We start from the raw sequence: 20,649 nt of genomic DNA on the forward strand, positions 1-20,649 counted from the left end.
CTCTTCAAATTGCCTCTGTGTCGCTCTGTGTGTCGTTATGGATGACTCACTTGGCTGAAAGGAGTTTGATGCTTCATTAAAAGTATTTTCCATCCAGAGACTGATGCTGCACACAGATTTATGGGTCAAAACTTAATTCAGTGTTGAGAAAGCAGAAACCTCCAGGCCTGAAAAGTAAAGTGCCTTGAACCTGCATTATTTCCAACGGCCAGCAGGGGGCGACTCCAGGGGTTCCCGTTTTCCATCATTTTAACAGACAGGTTTTATAAAAAATTCCCTCATAATCTGCTGATATCTAGACATTTTCCATGGTTTTCTTGATTATGATTTTGGTTATTATGAAAAACATCATGGAAAATGTCTAGATATCAGCTCTTAAATTAAATTCTTATCAGCTATTTTTGTTGTTATCGTTATATTTGTCCAAACAAATGTATCTTTAGTTATCAAGTGGTCAATTATAATCAACCTTTTTGTAACAACAATGCATCAAAAGACAATGTGAAAGGGTTCACTCTTTGTAATGAACGTACAGAGATTTCTCACCTGAATCTTTATAGTGAGTTTCAGCTCACTGTTGAGCTTATCCAGCAGCAACTTTATTGTTTTGTTTCACTTTCACCATTCTCATAGCGTAGTTTTTGGCCACAGAAGGCAACTGTTTTCAGTGAAACAGAAGAAATAGTTAACGACTAGCTGGTGAAAACATCGGAGCATTTAGCAGCTTAAATTGAGTTGGTAGTGATCTCAAAGAGATAGTGAATATTTGACATAAATATGATGGACAGGAGTGTGAATTACTTAAATTATAGTAGATCACCCACAGGTTAATAATCTGTCTATTCTAGTCTAATCTGTCAAAATTGACAGCCTTCAGAATTTCTTTCATTATTTTAAAAAAATCCAACAACGATGGAAAATATTTGGCAACCACTGGGCGACTCCACTGGTGGCAAAACGAAGTCTGAATGTATAGAAGTCTATGAGAAAATGATGCAATTTATCACTTGATCTCTGTAACCATTTTCCTAGTGACAATGTTACATTTTTTCACTTTTTTGGTAAATTTTAAATGCAAGATCAGCAGTAGGGGTGAGCCATATCGTATCATTCACGAAAAATATCTGTATTTTTTTTTTTTGGTTAAAGAAATGCATATTATGATATTGGCAATGTTCCTACTTCTTGATGTAATGGTTAAAGTTGTTTTAATCACTCCCTCTTGCTAAACACATGCAGCTTTCAAAATAAGAGCACAGTGTGTTAAGAGAATCCACCACAGAACTTACAAGAAGACTGTCAAAATAAGATGCCTTAAATAAAACATACTTTATTCTCCTTTACAATATTTCATTAAAATATGCCCCCGGAACCCCTAAATGGTTATTTTTATTATTTGCTCATACTCAAGAGTCAAGAGTATTTTTTTTTTATTTGGCAACTGTTGAGATTTGCACTTCAAACTACATGTTATATTTTTATTTATTTATACAGACTAAAAAAAAAAAATCATATTTTCTATATCTTTTTAATTATTTCCTAATATCGTCAAGAATATCGTTATCGCAAAAATAGCCTGTAATATCGTGATATTCTTTTAGGGCCATATCGCCCACCCCAATCAGCATCCCAATTAATATCACAGTTATCTCTGCACATGCCAACCAAGCTAGCCTTAGCTGCTAACTAAACATTTGCGATGCTAACAAAGGGGCGCTCATCTGGAACATTTCTTCCAGCTGTGGTGATGTCAGGACCCGCCCTGCTGTGCTCTACTCTGCCTCTGATGTCTTACCCTGATGTTACCCCAAATCTGACCTGCCTCAACCCAACCAACAAAGGCAACAAATGTTAACCAATCAGGAGGCAGAGGAGAGCGAGTCATGCCTTTCCCATATTTGGAAACAATTTGGCCAGAAGACTGGTAGCTTGTGTAACCTCCCAGCTCCACTCTTCAATCCAAATGTGGGTCACAATGCGTCCACAAGCCAGTTTATGTCCACTTTGTCTTGTTCAGGCTTTATTCCAATCAGTTTTTTGCCTCCTTTTGTACACTTTAAAGGGAAGAAACCACCGATTTTACATCTTTTTCTGTCTACTATTTGAAGACAAAATATTTAATGTATTTCACAGCAACAACATGTAAACATCATATGATTCTTTATCTTCTATTTTCTTCTAAATGGGGCCATTATTTACACTGTTAACATCAAATTGTCTTGAACAAGATTTTTTTTACTAGTGATTGAAACCATAGTGTTGTCCTAAAAAACATTTCTGAGGTAATAAATCAAGTGAGAAGTTTTCATTTTGCATTGAAATGAATGGACAGAAATGTTTTTGCAGCCAAACTTAGCGCCTCCTGCTGGAATTTTCTGTAGAATGCAGCTTAAGGCACTTCCTGGTTTGCCTCCCTGCTCAGACCCGGAGGTTGCCGCCTCATTAAATATCTTGAATCTTTGTATAGGTTATGTGCTCTCCATCATGGGCCGTCGACGGACCCTCCCGAACATAAACTCCCCTGATTGGGGCGTCCGCATGCAGGCTGAGAGGCAGGCGGTCAACTTTGTGGTCCAAGGTATGATGATTGACTGTCTGCAGGTCTGTAGCCTGAGTGCTTTACTTCTGATGGTTTAGTGTGATCTTGTTTATGTTCTGGTTCAGGTTCTGCGGCTGATCTCTGTAAGATGGCCATGATCCGAATCTTCCACCTAGTCTCCTCCTCCAGCTCGCTCTCTGCCAGGTGAAACATGGCCTGAAGGCTGAAGACACTCGTCATTTCACACTGCATGAATCTACACAAGCAAAACACCACTGAGTGTTATATTTATTAACTCTATGGAGTCTTCATCTGTGTTTTCTGTGGGTTTTTTTGGTTATTCTGTATTCTCATTTTGTGTGTTTTTTGGTCATTTTGTGTCTTTTTTTTGTTGGTCATTTTGTGTCTTTTTTTTTGTTGGTCATTTTGTCTTTTTATAGTCATTTTGTGTCTTTTTTGTCATTTTGTGTCTTTTTATAGTCCTTTAGTCCTTTTCTGGTCATTCTGTCTTCTCATTTTGTGTATTTTTTTGGTCATTTTGTATCTTTTTTTTGGTCATTTTGTGTCTTCTGTGTTTTTTTATTTTTTGGTCATTCTGTCTTCTCATATGGTGTCTTTTTTGTCATTTTGTGTCTTTTTAGTCATTTTGTGTCTTTTTTAAGTCATTTTGTGTCTTTTTAGTCATTTTGTGTGTTTTTTGTAATTTTGTGTCTTTTTTTAGTCATTTTGTGTCTTTTTTTAGTCCTTTAGTCCAACATAAAATGTTATTCTGAATCGTTTTTACTTTCAAAACACTATCATGCTCAATAAAAAATGTAAAAGTTGCAAATGTGAACAAAGGTTGCATATATTTGAGCTTGTCTCCAGTTTTACTTGGTATATCATCATCAAACTGAAACTGGCCTCATGGAGTTTACAGCCAGAACTTTAGAGGTAAATTTACAGTAGGGCTCCACGCTGCTTTGTTTTCTAGTCTGGATGTGATGAAGAAGTCTGGATTTGGTGCTTTTGGAGACTCCAGAGGGTTAAGAGGAACTGACTGAGTCTGTCATACCAAAACACATAAACAACATTCATTAGTTTACCAGCCAACTAAATTTGTAGAGTTGAAGAGTTTTCCCAAATGATTGCTGCTGTAAGACGCCAAACACTCTGCGAGAGTAAACACACTCCGAGCCGAGAGCCAAAACACACCAGAATTAGAGTTTATGTTGGGGGATGAGAAGTGTTTAGTCGAAGCCCTCGTGGCGGCATGTTGATGAAGATGCTGTATTATTAGTAGCAGTTGAAGTAATAGTCCCGCAGTATTTGGTCTTATTATGTATTTCTGAATGTGTTTGTAACTGTAGGCTCATCGCACAGCTCCACGATGAGCTTCTGTACGAAGTGGAGGACTCCCAGGTGGAGCTGTTTGCAGGTGAATTTACAACTTCCAATATGAGTTCTCAGATATTTAACTGGTATCAACAGGGTATCTGTGGGTCCTTATATAGTCTATAAAGGTCTAAAATCTATCAATCATAGTTTTTGGCTTTTACGTCCTAAAAAATGACTGGATTATGAAGTTGATGTTACTTTATGAAAACAACCTGCAGAAACCATTACGTCCTGTATCTTTTAGGGTTGTCACAATACTTGCATTTTCAACTCGATACCGATACTCAGGAAAATATTCTATAATCGTTACCATTTTCGATACCACAAGGATAAAAACAAAGACCCCAAAATTTAACAGAAATATTTTTATTAAAAAGAAAAATGCAACATGTAAAAATTAACAGAACCACAGGTGTTTAGGTGTTTTAATTAGAACAATATTTTGAGGTTGTATGGTTTAGCTGCTTAATAAGTTGTTGGATTGATACTTTTGAAAATTAGTATTGTATTCGGATACAACATTTTAGTATCGATACTTTTGACAACCCTAGTATCTATGATGTCAAGTAGTTGTATAGTGAAGAATTCTCGATATAGAAAAGTAGAAATGTTTTCAGTATTTTATGGACATTAACCCTCTGAACCCCTACAAGCCGTTTCAGGGCATTTTATGCTCTTTTTACATTTTACTCACTGTTACCTTGTATTTCACTGCAATATAAAAGTCCTGCAGCTCTATTGAATCAGCACATTCATGGCTAAAACTCTAAAATGTCTTTTGTGTAGAATAACACAGTTTATATATATATATAATATATATATATATATATATATATATATATATTTTTTTTTTTTTTTATTTTTTTTTTTTTTTTTTATTGAATACAATTTAATTTATAAATACAACACTTTTCCTAGTGCCCACAAGAATGGAACTATTTACATTTTTACAGCCTCTCCTGTCCTCTCCTCTCAGCTCTGTGTAAACAGATTTTCAGTGAATATTTGTCACGTGACCGTTGGTCTCAGCAGAATCAATCATGTCTTCAGTGTCTCTGAGGAGCAGAATTTAATGTTTTTAACAGAATCTGGTTATTACAAGCACTTTATTTTTAAATGAGACATGTAAAATAAATTGATTTTGACAGAAACCACAATTTTAAGCTTTGTTTTGGTTACCCTTTTCAAACAGAATCTTTTGTAACCTATGATGTGTTCAAGGACTGTCTGAAATTTTTAACAATAATACCTCTTTTTACATTTATTTTCTACAAAAAATTGTGGTCATCTGTGAGAACATTCGTCTCAATCCTGCTGGTTGGATTCAGAGCTTGTTTTGCTGAACTTCCTGTGAAAATGTTTCCTGTGTCTACATGTTGTTTTGTGTGCAGGTCTGGTGAAGAGCACCATGGAGTCCCTTCAGCACATCGACCATCTAGGAGTCCATCTGAAGGTTAAAATCACTCAGTGATACAATGTTGTCAGCTGTAATGTTCAACCTGTGTTCAATCACACACATTTTATCACACAGAACATGGTCTATTTGTAGTCTTTGCTTTTATATAGGTATAGTTACTTTGTGGGGCTTTTATTTTGAAAAACAGCCCTGTCCTGGATATCCTATTAATCCACAGTTAGCTCTAAGGGCTTTTATACGACTGAACTATTAAATATAGTTGCTTTGTGGGGCTTTTATTTTGAAAAACAGACTTATTTTGGGTTTCCTGTTAAACCACAGTTAGTTCTAAGGCTTTTTTTTCTTCTAAACTATTACATACAGTTACTTTGTGGGGATTTTATTTTGAAAAACAACCTTGTCCTGGGTTTTCTGTTGAACCACAGTTAGCTATAAGGGCTTTTATTTTGAAAAACAGCCTTATTTTGGGTTTCCTGTTAAACCACAGTTAGTTCTAAGGCTTTTGTTCTACTAAACTATTAAATATAGTTACTTTGTGTGGCTTTTATTTTGAAAAAAGGCATAGTTTTGGGTTTCCTGTTAAACCACAGTTAGCAGTCAGGCTTTTGTTCTACTAAACTATTAAGTATAGTTACTTTTTGTGTCTTTTTTTTGTGTTTTTTTAATTTTTTGGTCATTCTGACTTCTCATTTTGTGTCTTTTTTGGTCATTTTGGTGTGTGTGTGTGTGTGTGTGTGTGTGTGTGTGTGTGTGTGTGTGTGTGTGTGTGTTTCCAGGTCCCCCTGAAGGTGGCGGTCTCCAGTGGCAAATCTTGGGGATCCATGTCTGAGCTGAACATCCCTCTACCGTCTCCTCCTCTCTGAGTCCACCTCCCTCCTCTCCTCCCTCCTGTTCTCCTCCTCTCCTCCCTCCTGTTCTCCTCCTCTCCTCCTCCTGTTCTCCTCCCACCACGCCTCTGTTGTCTTTAATACACTTTCCTCTCCCTCTCCTCCCTCTTGTGTGCGTTCACATCTTTCTTTCTCTTCTCTCTCTGCTTGTCCTGCATCCACATTTCTATGGAAACCAGCGAGCTGCAGCTTCTTCCAGCTCCCAGTTTTTGTTTTCGCTCCATCAGTATCCTGGGGCAACGGCAGGAGCTGCAGACTGGATTGCTCTCATCCATCCTGAAAAAAAAAAAGGTTCCTTGTCCTCCTCCTCTCCTCCCCCGTTTTCACACTCTCTTGTTAAGACTGTTCTCTCTCTCCGCCTTGTTGCCAAGGTGAAGCTCCACGTTTGGAGATTATTGCTTCATAAAATTTGTTGTGTGTTTGATTTTAAGTGCCACAGTTAAACTACCGTATACCTGCAACATGGTGTGTTGTGTTTGGTAGAAAACTTCCTTGTATTTATTGTTTTAATTCTTGGTTCATGATTAATAAATCTTGACAGATTTTCACTTTGATAAACCCACCGAGACTCCTCACCCAGTTTCATTTCCCCAAGTAGGTTTTTCTTCTACGTACACTGTAAAAAATGGTTGTAGAAATGACGGTCAAACACTGTTAAACTGCATCAGAAAAAGGCGGTTCAATCTAAAATTGTCACATTGAATTACCGTAAATCTTGAAATAGAACAAAACGTATTTTTAACAGTTATTAAATGCAGAAAAACACATCAGTTTTAATGTAAAATATAACATTGTGGTCAAATGAACTATGAAATACTATAATAAAATATTATTTTCAATGTAAATGGTCAACAAAACTTGGTCAGTGCAAATATCCCCATAAAATATCAGTTATAATAATATATAAAGCCTCTAAAATACTATATTAAAAAAAAAATCTCTCTCTCTCTATGTATAAATACATGTAAATGACACAGATTTATTTCCTAGTCTACATTTGGCGCTTATCCTAAATTCTTTAAGCTAATTTGTATGTTACATTTAAAATCATTTTCACCGCTGATGCTCTTAATCTTAATAAAAGGCTTAAATGTCAACAAACGTTACAAATGAGTTTAAGTCATAGACAACATTCCTGCCAACCTTCAGAGAGAAATTCCAGGCATTAAAGAGCGATGGATAGTTTAGAAAAAAATCACTAGTATTCAGGAGGTATTCTTGTATTTTAATGCCATGTATTCAGGATATTTTCAGGGGAGCTTCTCCTTTTTGTTTTGTGCTTTCAGCTGATTCAAAGCAGATGATCTAATTCAGCTCAGCCGTGCGCATCCATCGCCTCGCTCTCTCCAGCTCATCTTTTATCCGCTCACTTGGCTGCAACCCGCTCTCCCCTTTGTCTTGTCCGTGCCTCTGTCACACGCACACACATTCCACAAATGCTCGTACACATACACACACACACACACACTTGAGAAACACACACACGCCCACTCCTCCTCTTTTCTTTTTTCATCCACCATGAATGCACTTGCACTCAGTCACCAGGTTTCCAGGCACACTGACCGAGTTTTTTTTCGTCTCTGGCAGCCTCAACGAGACTCTTTTGGCCCCTTTTATACTCTCCTCCAATTAACACCCTTTAACCCTCTGGAGTCCATCTATTTATTGAAAATACACATGTTTTATTTACAATCCTTGAAAATGCTTGAATTTAAATGTATTTTCAAGGTTTAAAAAGTGCTTCAAGGATTTTGGATAAAGTGCTTGCAAATGCTTGAAATTCTTACTGTATTTCTCTTTAATCTGACTATATCCATCTATAGACTATAGATAAACACATGTTCAATGTAAAAATAATGAGTAGCCTATCTGAAATGAAGACCGTTCCTCCTAAAAGTGTAATACCATCGCTGTTGGTATGGTTCAGTGAAATCTCCCCCTTTTAGTATGTAAGTACTCATCTAAAACATGCAATTTACAACAGGTGGAAGATACTGGAAAAGCTTGAAAATTTACCTTGAAAGTCCTTGAAAAATGCTTAAATTTGACCACAGCTGAAGTGTACGAACCTTGTATTTACTGTATTAACTTTATTTATATATGATATGTAGACAAGCTGAGAAAGCCAGTTGAAAGTTCAATCATAGGGGCTTTCACAGTGTGACATTTATGTTTCTAGACCATTCTTAAAATGTGAATTTTCTTTCTACAATGAAAACTACTACTATTTTTAATTTACATGCAAATAGACTGTATTTGTTATTTTTTCTTTTATTTGTATTTTCGGTTCCTGGCAGCTTTTTATACTTTGTTAATTAAAATAAAATGAAAAATCTGACTGATAGCCAAGTTTGTGTGGAGAAAAAGGAGCCATGCATGTGATGTAAAGACAGACTGAAAGATGCTGAACAGAGACAGAAATGAATGCATAAGAAGTTGACAAATTTGAACCAAAATCTCCTGGACTTCAGAGGTTTAAGGCTGCAAAATGAGTCTTGTTAGAACCAAACACCTTGTGACATTTCCAACAAAGCCTAACCCCTTTTACCTTTTTAAAATGCCACCTCATGTCGGCTGCTAATTGTGGGAGTTGTCGCCGGAATACCGAGCAGATAGGCCGACACTTCTGTCTTGTCATGTATTCACATTCCTCCAGTTTCCTTTCTCTTTCAGTGGCACAGCTCTTCACTTTGCCAGTTGAACCCACTGACAGGAATGTGTGCTCCGTGTGCTGATGTGAGAGGAGCTTTTCTCACCAGGTCAGTACGAGCAGTTCAATGCCAGAGCTATGGACAGTGTTATGGAAATCTGCCCCTCTATTCTCTCATTGTTCTGTGGTTTAAGGGTGCACGGCCTTCCCCCCTTAGAGAGCCGGGCGTGAGACTGAGACGTGCACATTCTAGAGGGAACTCTGCACTTTTGGAGTTAGGGGTGTTCATAGTAGGTATGGAGGTAAAACTAAAACTAAAAAGCTATTTTAAGTGCTTTTTAAACTCCCCTTCTGTTTAGTTGTATTCTATATACAGGATACCAGCACTGTTTGTTTATTTCAGCTAGGTGTTCCTGTTCAAACACAGTGAACTCTCAGGCTTTTATTCTACTAAACTACTAAGATAGTTACTTTGTAGGGCTTTTATTTTGAAAAACAGCCTTGGCCTGGGTTTCCTGTTAAACCACAGTTACCTCCTAGGCTTTTTTATTCCACTAAAATACTAAGATATAGTTACTTTATGGGGTTTTTATTTTGAAAAATAACATTGTCCTGGGTTTCCTGTTAAACCACAGTTACATCTCAGGCTTTTATTCTCCTAAAATGCAAATATAAAGTTACTTTGAGGGGCTTTTATTAAAAAAAAAAAAAAAATCAGTCTTGTCCTTGTTTTCCTAAACCAGCATCACCTCTCATGCTCATTACAGCTCAGGCTTTTATTTTCCTAAAACACTAAGAAATAATTACTTTGTGGGGGGCTTTTGTTTTGAAAAGCGGTCTTGTCCTGGGTTTCCTGTCAAGCCCATAGTTACATCTCAGCCTTTTATTCTCCTAAAATGCAAAGATACAGTTACTTTACGGGGCTTTTATTTTGAAATCAGTCTTGTCCAGGTTTTCCCAAGCCACAGTCACCTCTCAGGCTTTTATTCTACTAAATAGTTAGATTAAGTTGTTTTGTGGGACTTTCATCTTGAAAAACAGCCTTGTCATGGGTTTCCTCTGAAGCCACAGTTATCTCTCAGGATTTTATTCCCCTAAAAAACAAAGATTGATTCTGATTTCATTCCTGTTATTTTCCATTATTCCCCATTAATTATAAACTTGTATGTTGTGATTGAATAAGATATCACTTACTGTATATTGTATTTCTCTGTCAATATATAAAAACACTCATTCCACTCAGTGAGTTTGTTGGTTTCATGTGTTTGCCCCTTTACGTTGACCCGACCTGCCTTTATAAATATGAGAACAGTACATTTAATGTTCTCCCTGGAGTCACATCCATTACAAAAAACAACACAATATGTTTGATTTAATTAATTAAACTGTTAGCGTTGACCCTAAAGCACATGGTTTGCTTGAAGGTGGACCAGTCACTATCTCTTACTTTGGGGTGGGCAATTAATTTTGCCCAGGGGCGACATGACCAATACCACGAAGGTTGCTGGGGCCGACCAAAATTTGGAACTAAATTCTGCTCAATATTAATTGAATCAATTTATAAAATACAGTAAATTATCTGGTTTTGAGCAGCTACTTTTAAGAATACATGTTAAGAAAAGGCTGTTAATGTGCAGTAAATCAAATAAAGCAGTAAAAAGTAGTAAATACTCCAATCACTTTTCATGTTTGTATATTTTCTAGGTGTTTTACAATGTTGTGATGCCTTTGTTTTGAAAAGGTGCCGTCCAGTGTGAAACGGGTGCTTTAATTTTGAAAGGTAGTGACAGGAAATAACAGGTGTAACGGTTAATTGAAAAACGAACGGTAAATATTAAGGAGTGCGTCGTAATTCATATAAAATTGATATAAAGTATCAAAAAGGTTTCTATAGTCTCTGGATGACATGGAAACAAGGTTTGTTAAAGTTTATTTTATTCTGTCATATATATTAGTGGCTATATTTGTTGTCTTAACTATAGTAAAAGTGCTTGTTAGCTCAAGTGCTAATGCTAATGTTTGCTATTGATTTAACGGTGGATTCACAAGGTGAGCAAGGAATGTCTTATTTTTATTTCATGGAGCATTACTTTTTTGGTCATTTTGTGTCTTTTTAAAGTAATTTAGTGTTTTTTTAGTCATTTTGTGGCTTTTTTTAGTCATTTTGTGGCTTTTTTTGGTCATTTTAATACTGCCTCCAGCGGCCCCTAGGCAATTTGAGTTTGAGACCCCTGCTTTAGAATAAATAACCCCTGAATTATTCTCTTCTTGACTAAATGTAAAAGCGTTAAAATGCCTGATGGTGAACAGTTGTATATGTTGGCCATCAGTATCATTTCCAGCATGTGACTGATCTTATCATCATGATCATCTGCCTGAGCGAGGCCTTCACTTTAACGACCTGTGTCATTACCAGGAGCCGAAGCCCAAGGGTCCTTCTGAAGACGCCAGTTGTCAAGGGCAACAACACGAGCTTCCCCTCGCTGCCATGGCGACCGGCGAGATGTGTAAGTAGACCCTGCGGCACATATCCTCATGCCTGTGATTATCAAATCTAATATTTATGTCAAATTATCCTCTGGGTGCATCATTTCTTTTCTCTGCTGGCGAGTGTGAAAAGAAAAAAAAAATCAGCTCGCTGTTGCAACATATAAAAGCTTAATGCATCATCATTTTTAATTGATACAATATATGTACATCCATGTTTCAATCATCGTCATAATGCAAGAAATCCCATCTTTACATCTATACAGTGTTCCAGTTGTTTGTCAGTATAAAAGAAAGGGTTAATAATCACAATAATAATCCTGGTGTGGTAATAATACAGCAGTATTCCAAAGGAATGGCAGAAAGGGAACTGAAAGCTAATAGACCCCAATAAAAACCAGGTTGTCTCTGCAGTCTCACTGAGGGTCAGACAGACCGGCTGAACCAGCGGCTCCTTCACTCCAATAAATCACCAAGTCACTCCAGTCAGTTATTACTGGACTCAAAGACCACACGAGCTTTTCTCAACCTCTCTGAGCTTCTTGTCATCTCGGCCTGTCCTGCTTTATATAGAGCGAACGAAATTACATATAGTAGCATCTCCACGGGGTTTGTTGAGGATTCGTCTATGGGATTTTTGCATTGGATTTTGGATCATTGCAGAAAATAATCTCTGTGGCAAACACATGTTTCTGATGCTGACACGTTTCTGTTCAGCTAATCTTCACTGATGAATGCCACTTTTATTAAGTTTGAAGCGTAAATGCAGCCGACAGAAGTAAGAAGCTAATGTTATGCTAAAGTTGCATGACTTGAAGGTCATTAACCCGTAATTTAAATACTTACAAATTCCAAATTAGGATTAGGAAGGTGAGACCCTACCTGACCGATCATACAACACAACTCCTGGTTCAGGCCCTGCTGATGTCATGTTTAGACTACTCAACTCTTCCTGTTTGCATGTTGCACCTCTGCAGATGATCCAAAATGCAGCGCTACATCTGGTCTTCAGCCAGCCCCTAAGACTCATCTCTCTGCACTGGTTTCCAGTTGCAGCCTGCATCAAATTCAGAAAAAGCAACTGGCCCAGCTGCTGCCTACCTGAGCGCCTTTATTCAGGCTTCACAAACCCTCACTAACGCTCACTACACTCTTCTAGTGAAAGACGTTTGGCTGCAGGGCCCCACGTCCATCCCATCTGCTGGGTCTCTCTCAGGCCACGTTTATACCTAGCAGGCTATTTAGAGAAACCAATATTTCCCCCCTCCGTTTTCACAAAAGTTGTCGTTTACATCAACCCGCATAAATACGCCGTTGAGCGTCATTATAACTATGCCAAACCTATTATATGGGCGGCAGTGTAGGGAGAAGGATAAAGCCGTGCAAGCCAATCAGAATCCTCAGAATCAACAACAATAACACCAGTGACTTCCTGTTCCTTTCAAAACAGCTAGATAGAATGAGCGTGAGAACCTAAAACCCTGTTTGTTTCTCCCAGTTGACCTTAATCACTCTGAGAAATGCTGGATCTTATTCTCTTCGTTCACCAGATCACTTGTTGCTTTCTGTCCCTTTTTTCTCGTACAGAGTTGGGTCAAAGGGCATTTGTTTACTCTGCACCTTATGCTGGAATATGCCACAGAAATAAAAGTTGACACGACAACACATAACTAGAGTTTTCCAAATTCTCCACTTTGCCCGGATTTTTTAGAAATAATCGATTTCCGTGATAAAAACGGGGTTTTCGTATAAATGAGAGATAAATATCTGCGTTTTACCTTCATGTAAACGGGGCCTCAGTCTTTAGAAGAGGCTAAAGACCCAGAATGAAGCACTTTCTGCACTGTTTTTATTCACTGCCAACATCCTATTGGAGTCAAACTGAACCCATGGCACTTACTCATGTGTTGCCTCCTGACTTGATCTTTGCTGGTGTTGTATAAACTCTCACATCACTTTGGATAAAAGCGTCTGCTAAACGCCATTGTGGATCTTCTTTCTCGCCCTCTAAGCGGGCCCCTGGCACTATTTTCTCACTGCTCTATTTTACATACCTAAGGGCCTCTTTTCTCAAATTCCTCACCGTAGCCAAAGCAGCCCCCCCTCTCCTCACCCCCATCCCCCGCCCTCCCAGACTCCATCCATGTCATCCATCCATCTATCGCTCCCTCCTGCATCACGGCCGGCTGGTTGACCTGCCTGCCTCCCACAGTGCGGCTGCATATCAATCCCCTGCTGTGCTTTGTGCGGGTCGGTTTTCCTGGCAACAGACAGCAGCCATGACGCGGCTCCAGGGCAGAGAGAGCCCTCTTTGCATGGCAGCAGAGCCGCTGATAGTCACAGCTGGTGTGTGCTATAAGCTAACAGAGCTGCTGCTGTTGCATCGTTTCAGAGTCTCTCTGGTGACTTGAGAGTTCAAGCAGACAAGGACGGCTGTGTGTGAAGCCAGCAGTGTGGGACAGAGACCCCGAGGGTGAGATGGCGTGCTCTGTGGCCCCTGAAAGTGTCAGCCATTAGTCAGCGTGGGCTCATTATGAGGTAATACAGATGAAGACACCTGCACTACTGTAGAATCTCTTTATTCGTGCTGTAAATATCTTTAAAATAGACTTTTTTAAATATTTTAAATCCACAGTTTCTGTTACAAAAGGAGTAAAAATGACCCCCAGGATGCTATTTACAGTAAAATATACTTTACAACTTTACACTTGCAGATTCAAAAAAAAGGACTTTGAATCTCACTTGTGAGAAAAGTCAACATGATTAAGAGTTGCGATTCTGGCAGCTGCAGGATGCTTTTAATTGATCAGTTTCAATTTGTACTGACAGAGTGGTGGTAGTGGAGTTGCAGTGTGTCAGTGCTGCGAGTTCAACGGAAGTCTTTGTGGTTAAATAAAAGCTCAGGTTGCACTTTCAGAGCCTGGCCACGCCATCTTTTTCCCCGTCTGCTTGAACTGCTCATTCTTTAGCATCCATTATCCCCCTCTTGTCATTTCCCCCCATTTCCTATTGACATCTGTACAAATATGCAGAGGTACACCTGTGTACTTCAACTTCGAGTTTTAAAAAACACATCTTTGACACCTCTTTGTAAAGAAAAATACAAAAAACAGAAACATTTTACAATCAAACACCCCTTCAGGCTCCGATGTGATGAGTGGTAATGTCGTGTAATTGGTACAGTAAAAGGGATAAAACATCAATGCAGCATTTCATGTTTCTCATAAAATCATTGCTGATAGTTTGTAACTTTGTGGTTTTCTGTTTGTTTGTATTTATTGCTTGATTAGATGGCACGTGGGCAGGATTTTTTTCTCTCCAAATAATACCAAGGATTGCGTTAAATCAAAATATAGCCACGTAAGGAATGAAAATGCAGCAATTACTGTCACCTTTGGCAAATTTCCACCTTAAAAAATTAGCCACGGGTCGTAGTACGAATTATACATTATGGTATCATGTCTTGTATATATGCTTATGATACATACAGGAGAACTTTATCCATATTCTTCATAGGAAAAGAAGTAAAAAATCAAAACTATCTGTACTGTAATAGCAAAACAAGACACAGTTGTGCTACAAGTGCTTATGTGTTCTTGGCACCTGTGGCCTCAGTCCAGAGTGAGTCCTTCTGTATTTGCCACAGTGGAGCAAAGTCCTCACCAGAGGTAGAGAGAGAGAGGGAGTCCATGCTGTGGAGCTCTGATACTGCACACCTCCTCCCCCCTGTTTAACTGCCAATGTGGCACATTCCTCCCTCACCCCTCGCCCTCCTCGTTAGGTGGAACATTCCAGGCGACAGCCATCTTCTGAGACAAAAGTGAACTCCGTCAGGATCGGTTAAAACCAGCAAAAATGACAGGTTGCAGTAAATAATACATGAACAATAGGCAGAGATAACGGCTATTTACAATCACACAAAATGTCTAACATCTAATGTAGTGGTTTAGTCGCTTAATGAAAGAACCAATAGCTGCTTTCCACCTTTTTCCCCCCAAAACTGTTCTTCGCATTCATAAAGTAAAAAAGCAACCAGGAAAGATTTAAAACATAAAAATCTTTCTAAGACCTTAAATGTTGGCAGTTTACATTCATGCCTGTGAGTGTTCGCCCCCCAAGGCTGTCGACATGGACACACACCATCAGAAACACAACACACCCACAGGATCTGTACATTTGTGCAGTTTTTTTTAATTCTATGCTCCTTCACCAGTCGGTAAACTGATCGTGACAAATACTGATATTTTAACTGTTTGGTTTGGTTGTTTTAACAGCCAGAATTGAATGTGACCAGGATTTTTTTTTTTTAAACTGCTGAAGTTAAAGGCTTCAGCTTGTGCCTCTGTGTCTGCCATCAGAGAGAGCATCAGATGATCATTTTTGGGTTCTAAAGCACTCGAAACTAAAAGAGCCTTCTCCAGCAGGAGAGGCCTTTATGCAGCATACCTTCTCAAACCTCAACCAATAGGACAGCACACTCGCACTCAAACAAATCACAGAAAAACCAAATAAAAAAAGTGTGAGATTGTACATCAGCAGAACATTTCAGAGGAATGGTTTGAAACTAAATTTACACTCTGGTAGAAGTTGCATACAGTTTAATTACTACATTCTAACATTAACCCTTTGTCAAGCAAAGAACTATATTTGATAACTTCAGGTAATATTTCGAGAAAAACATTGCAAATTTACTAGATTAAAGTGGCAAATCTACAAGAAAAAAAGTCGCAGATTTAAGAGATTTAAAGTGGCAAATCTGTGCGAAAAAAGTTGCAGATTTACGAGAAAAAGTGGGAAAAAAGCAACTTTTTCTCTCCCAGATTCAACACTTTAACCCTTAATAGGACACTTCCAAATTTCAACCCTAGAGAATATTGGAGGATATTACATACAGCCAGAATGTGTAAAAAACACATACAAAAATAATATTTTGAGAAAAAAGTTTACCAGATTAAAGTGGCAAATCTACGAGAGAAAAAAATGTGCAGATTTATGAGATTTAAAGTGGTGAATCTGGGAGAAAAAAAGTTGCTTTTTTCCCACTTTTTTCTCGTAAATCTGTGACTTTTTTCGCGCAGATTTGCCACTTTAAATCTCTTAAATCTGCAACTTTTTTTCTTGTAGATTTGCCACTTTAATCTAGTAAATTTGCAACTTTTTTCTCATAATATTACCTGAAGTTACCAAATAAAGTTCTTTGCCTGATAAAGGGGTTAAGTATGCATTACCAGTTTTAAATGGGAGGTGAGACTTCACAGGGCATAGCATTCACATGGAGTAGAAAACAGACATTGCTCAGACTAGAAATAAATGCATTATAGTCAGTGCACTTCATCTTTACAATTCAAAATCACCCCTTAACTACCTTAAGCCATGCAGTCCACAAGATATTTGAACTCCAGCGTTTGATTTCCAGTGCATAAGGCCTTGGCAAAGGCGTTTAGAATGATATTACCTTTGTTCAGAATATGTACCAGTATGGGTAATAATTTAACCCCCCCAAAGAAAATACATGAAGTAGGAGTATTTTTAAATTTCATCAGGCAAAAACTGAGATTGGCAGCAGCAGAAATGGCTCAGAATTGACAGACTTCACATTCTTCCACAAGATCCAGACCACAGTTCATATTTTTATCCACCTCAGCAAAGCCCACCGCTCACTCTTTACCTCCAGAGCTCAGCCAAGTCTTATAAAGAATGGGCTGAGTCATATAGTAAAGGACCCAAAGACATAATTATTATATGACACATGACACAAATGTGTCTCTGCTGATGTTTCTGTGAGGAAATCTGAAGCCTCAGCACCACTGACACGTACACCTTTTAACTGTGATTTCAGATTTTACTTGGATGGTTTATTGTCTGCTCTATACAGCAAAATCAGGAGTGTTAATTCAACTCGCAGAGTGTTAAACCTAACACTTTTTCTGAGTTTATATAGTTCTCGCGGATTCTGAGTTAAACATACACTCTAAAAAGTGTTAATAATTTAACTCTTTAATAGTGTTAAATATTTGATGTGATGTTTTATGACACCACATAAGTGCACTTTTAACTCCAAATTGTGTTATTCCTTTTCACTTTGAGTGTTCATTTTTAACATACATTGTGTTATTTTATGACACATTAAAGTGTATTTTTAACCCTAAAATCATGTTATTTCCTTTGACTGATGTGATAATTAACATTCATTGTTTTGTTTTAGGGTACATTAAAAGTGCATTTCGTCTTTTGTCTAGCCGAACATACAAGTCACAAAATCTGAAAATCAACTCCAACTGAAGTGACTCTAACTCCAAAAAAACACTGAAAAAACAACACTACAGATTTTGCTGTGTAGTTTGTCTATAAATCTATGTATAGATTCTCTATAGACAAAAAAAATGAGTGTCCACAATGTCAGTTTTATCCAGTTATCTGATTTCCTGCTTAGTTTAGTAGGTTGAAAGTCCCATGTGGATGTCAGTGGTAGCTGTTGCTGCAGAAACATCACAAAAAAAAACAGTCTGGTCCTCCTTTGACTCTCCAGCAACAACCAAGTTCACAGCAGATGCATCAAGGCGCTGTGAGGCATCCTCCAGTAATACATCTACTGGCTTTTGAAAACAATACTGTTTGATGCTTTCAGTGCAATTGTGCCTTGCTTTTACTTTGTAGAATTTCAAATAAATCTTAGGATGGTTCTAATTAAAAGAAAAGAGGCTTGAACAAAGGAAGGGGAAAAGGTCTTTCGTACCATGAGACCTGACATACATAAGCGTCTCAATGGCTTAAAGTAGCTAAGATCAACTCTCGTCCATTGTGGGGATTATGTATGTACATCCCTTTTTATATTAAATTTGAATGTGGACAGTTTATTCCAAAGTTAGATGCAAAGAAACAGGTATGTTCTGTATATTTTTAGGCATTTAGCTGACACAGGTGGAGGTTCAGTTTGGCGTTTGAGGAGACTTTTGACATTAAAACAGCTGTTACAACCCGTTCTCACTCTCAACACATACAGACGCTATGTCAGGACCCCTTGCTGTCACTTTGTAGCCCTATGCGTCAGACTACGCTCCATGGTCGCAGTGTTTTAAGAATAGATCAAGGTTTAAGTTCAAATTAGTTTTTCTGTTACGAAACTTACGATATAAGTTAATAAGTGGTCAACGTAAACAAGTCAAAGTTGACTTTTGGTTTCACCCAGGACACCAACAGTGGTCTCCTGGGTGAAAGTTGTGTTTTTTTGACCCATCTATCCATTGCGGGGTCTTGATGGTAACCCTAGACTTGTGAAACTCTTAAAGAGGTTGGACGTGATTTCAATCCTGCATGAAAAATTGATCTTTCAACCTCAATTATGCAAAAATCAGAGGATTGGTAAAATTTTACTTTAGTGTGACCTAAAACTTGTCATTGATTTGGACAGTTTTGGACACGCCTCGTTTCATAGATCTAGGGTTACCACCCAGACACGACGTCCATCCTCCCGTCGTCATCCCTGTGCGGTCTTTGAAGCTCTTTTCACTGCTAACTTGAGCCTTTGCTCTAAGCGTGTAATACGGATGCTAAAGGCTGATGGTTCGATACATTTTAAGTCGGGATGTTATGATATAAGTTCTTCCTCAATTGTCAAAATAAAAAATTTGACCATATGACTTGTGTGTGACACGCCTAATTTTGCAGATCTAGGGTTACCACCTAGACACGATGTCCATCCTCCCGTCGTTACCCCCATGCGGTCTTTGTCGCTCTTTATACCGCTGCTCTGAGCGTGTAATATGGACGCTAAAGGCTAAATGTTAGATATATTTTTAGTAGGGATGTTATGATTTCAATTCTACATAGAAAATCGATCTTTCAACCTCAATTGTCAAAATCAAAAATTTGACCATATGACTTTCGTGTGACCTAAAACTTGTCATTGATTTGGACAGTTTTGGACACTCCTAGTTTCGTAGATCTAGGGTAATCATTTAGACATCCCGTCCATCATCCCTGTGCGGTCTTTGTCGCTCTTTACACTCCTGCAAACTTCATGCCCTTGCTCTAAGCGTGTAATACAGATGCTAAAGGCTGATGGTTCGATACATTTTGAGTAGGAATGTTATGATTTCAATTCTACATCGAAAATCGATCTTTCAACCTCAATTATGAAACAAAAAACGTATCATTGATTTTGGCTGTTTTGGACACTCCTAGTTTCATAGATCTAGGGTTACCACCCAGACACGACATCCACCCTCCCATAATTATCCCCATGCGGTCTTTGCTGCTCTTTATACCGCTGCTCTGAGCGTGTAATACGGACGCTAAAGGCTGCCTCCTGCATCGCTATCAGACACTGAGGGCCGTGACAAAGCGTCAGTTATTTAACAATCTAAGTGCAAACTATCACACTATCCTGCTGCCTGTGTTTTCTTTATCTGCATATGATGGACTCGGCAAAGGATTTGGTGGATGAAAGATTTTGCACTCTGCACTGCATGGGAGGACACGTTGATCTCCTGCATCATTCGGCCAATGCCCGCTGATGATCTAAGTCTTGCAAAGTATTTGGGACCCTTAGCACAAGCTGGTTTAATAAAAGAAGAGCTGTAATCAAGGAAGGAAACTAAACGTCTTCTGTCCTCCAGCCAGTGACGGATAAACCTAGATATCAAAAGCCGCTTTCAAATTTAGCACGGCTTTAATAATGGGATATATATTTCTATATCTCCTAAAGATTTATGAGCACTGGCTTGTGGCTGGTATTAATTTCACCCCTAGATAATTAGGATCATTAAAAATAAAATAAACCATTATAAAAAAGTTACAAGTCTATGGTTCCACTGTATGCCATGTGCTAGGAGTTTCTCCCCTTAAAGTTATTTTTGCATTCAAAGACACATTTCATGCAAATTATACAATTTTTCTTTTTTTTTTCCAAACAAAGAAACACACATTTCTTTTATATGTTCATTTTAAAAAAGAAGCGTATTTTCTTTTTATATATATATTTATATATCGTATATAAATTAGTTGATTTTTTCTACACTTTTCCAGGGCAGGCACCGTACACACACCGGGTACAGAGGCATGCCACACTTGCATTGCTTTTTGCATTCTACAGTTGGTTGGCTGGCAGGCATGACGTCATCCAGACAGTGCTGCAGCAGGTGAGTGTATCTGCACACACACACACACACACACACACATTTTCTCTTTCATTTTCCATGTCTTCAGCATTAATCACCCACACTCATACAACCGTACATCACCCTCGCAAAACCTGGCACCAGCTAGTCCCAGAGCGCCACACTGCCTAGAT

The 20,649-nt window shown here is 38.2% G+C and overlaps 1 protein-coding gene across 1 annotated transcript in view; it reads left to right on the forward strand.

Annotated features, from left to right (window-relative positions):
• The window catches only part of poln (polymerase (DNA directed) nu), a 109,332-nt gene extending 102,564 nt beyond the window's left edge, over window positions 1–6,768 (forward strand). Inside the window, exons 23-27 of the mRNA XM_059355223.1 lie at window positions 2,468–2,578; window positions 2,665–2,743; window positions 3,889–3,956; window positions 5,308–5,369; window positions 6,110–6,768. Coding sequence (XP_059211206.1) covers window positions 2,468–2,578; window positions 2,665–2,743; window positions 3,889–3,956; window positions 5,308–5,369; window positions 6,110–6,196 — 407 coding nt within the window. The 3' untranslated portion in view covers window positions 6,197–6,768. The remainder of the gene's footprint in view (window positions 1–2,467; window positions 2,579–2,664; window positions 2,744–3,888; window positions 3,957–5,307; window positions 5,370–6,109) is intronic.
• The last annotated feature ends 13,881 nt before the right edge of the window (window positions 6,769–20,649 follow it).

This window comes from Centropristis striata, chromosome 17, assembly GCF_030273125.1.
Source record: "Centropristis striata isolate RG_2023a ecotype Rhode Island chromosome 17, C.striata_1.0, whole genome shotgun sequence".
Taxonomy (NCBI): Eukaryota; Metazoa; Chordata; class Actinopteri; order Perciformes; family Serranidae; genus Centropristis; species Centropristis striata.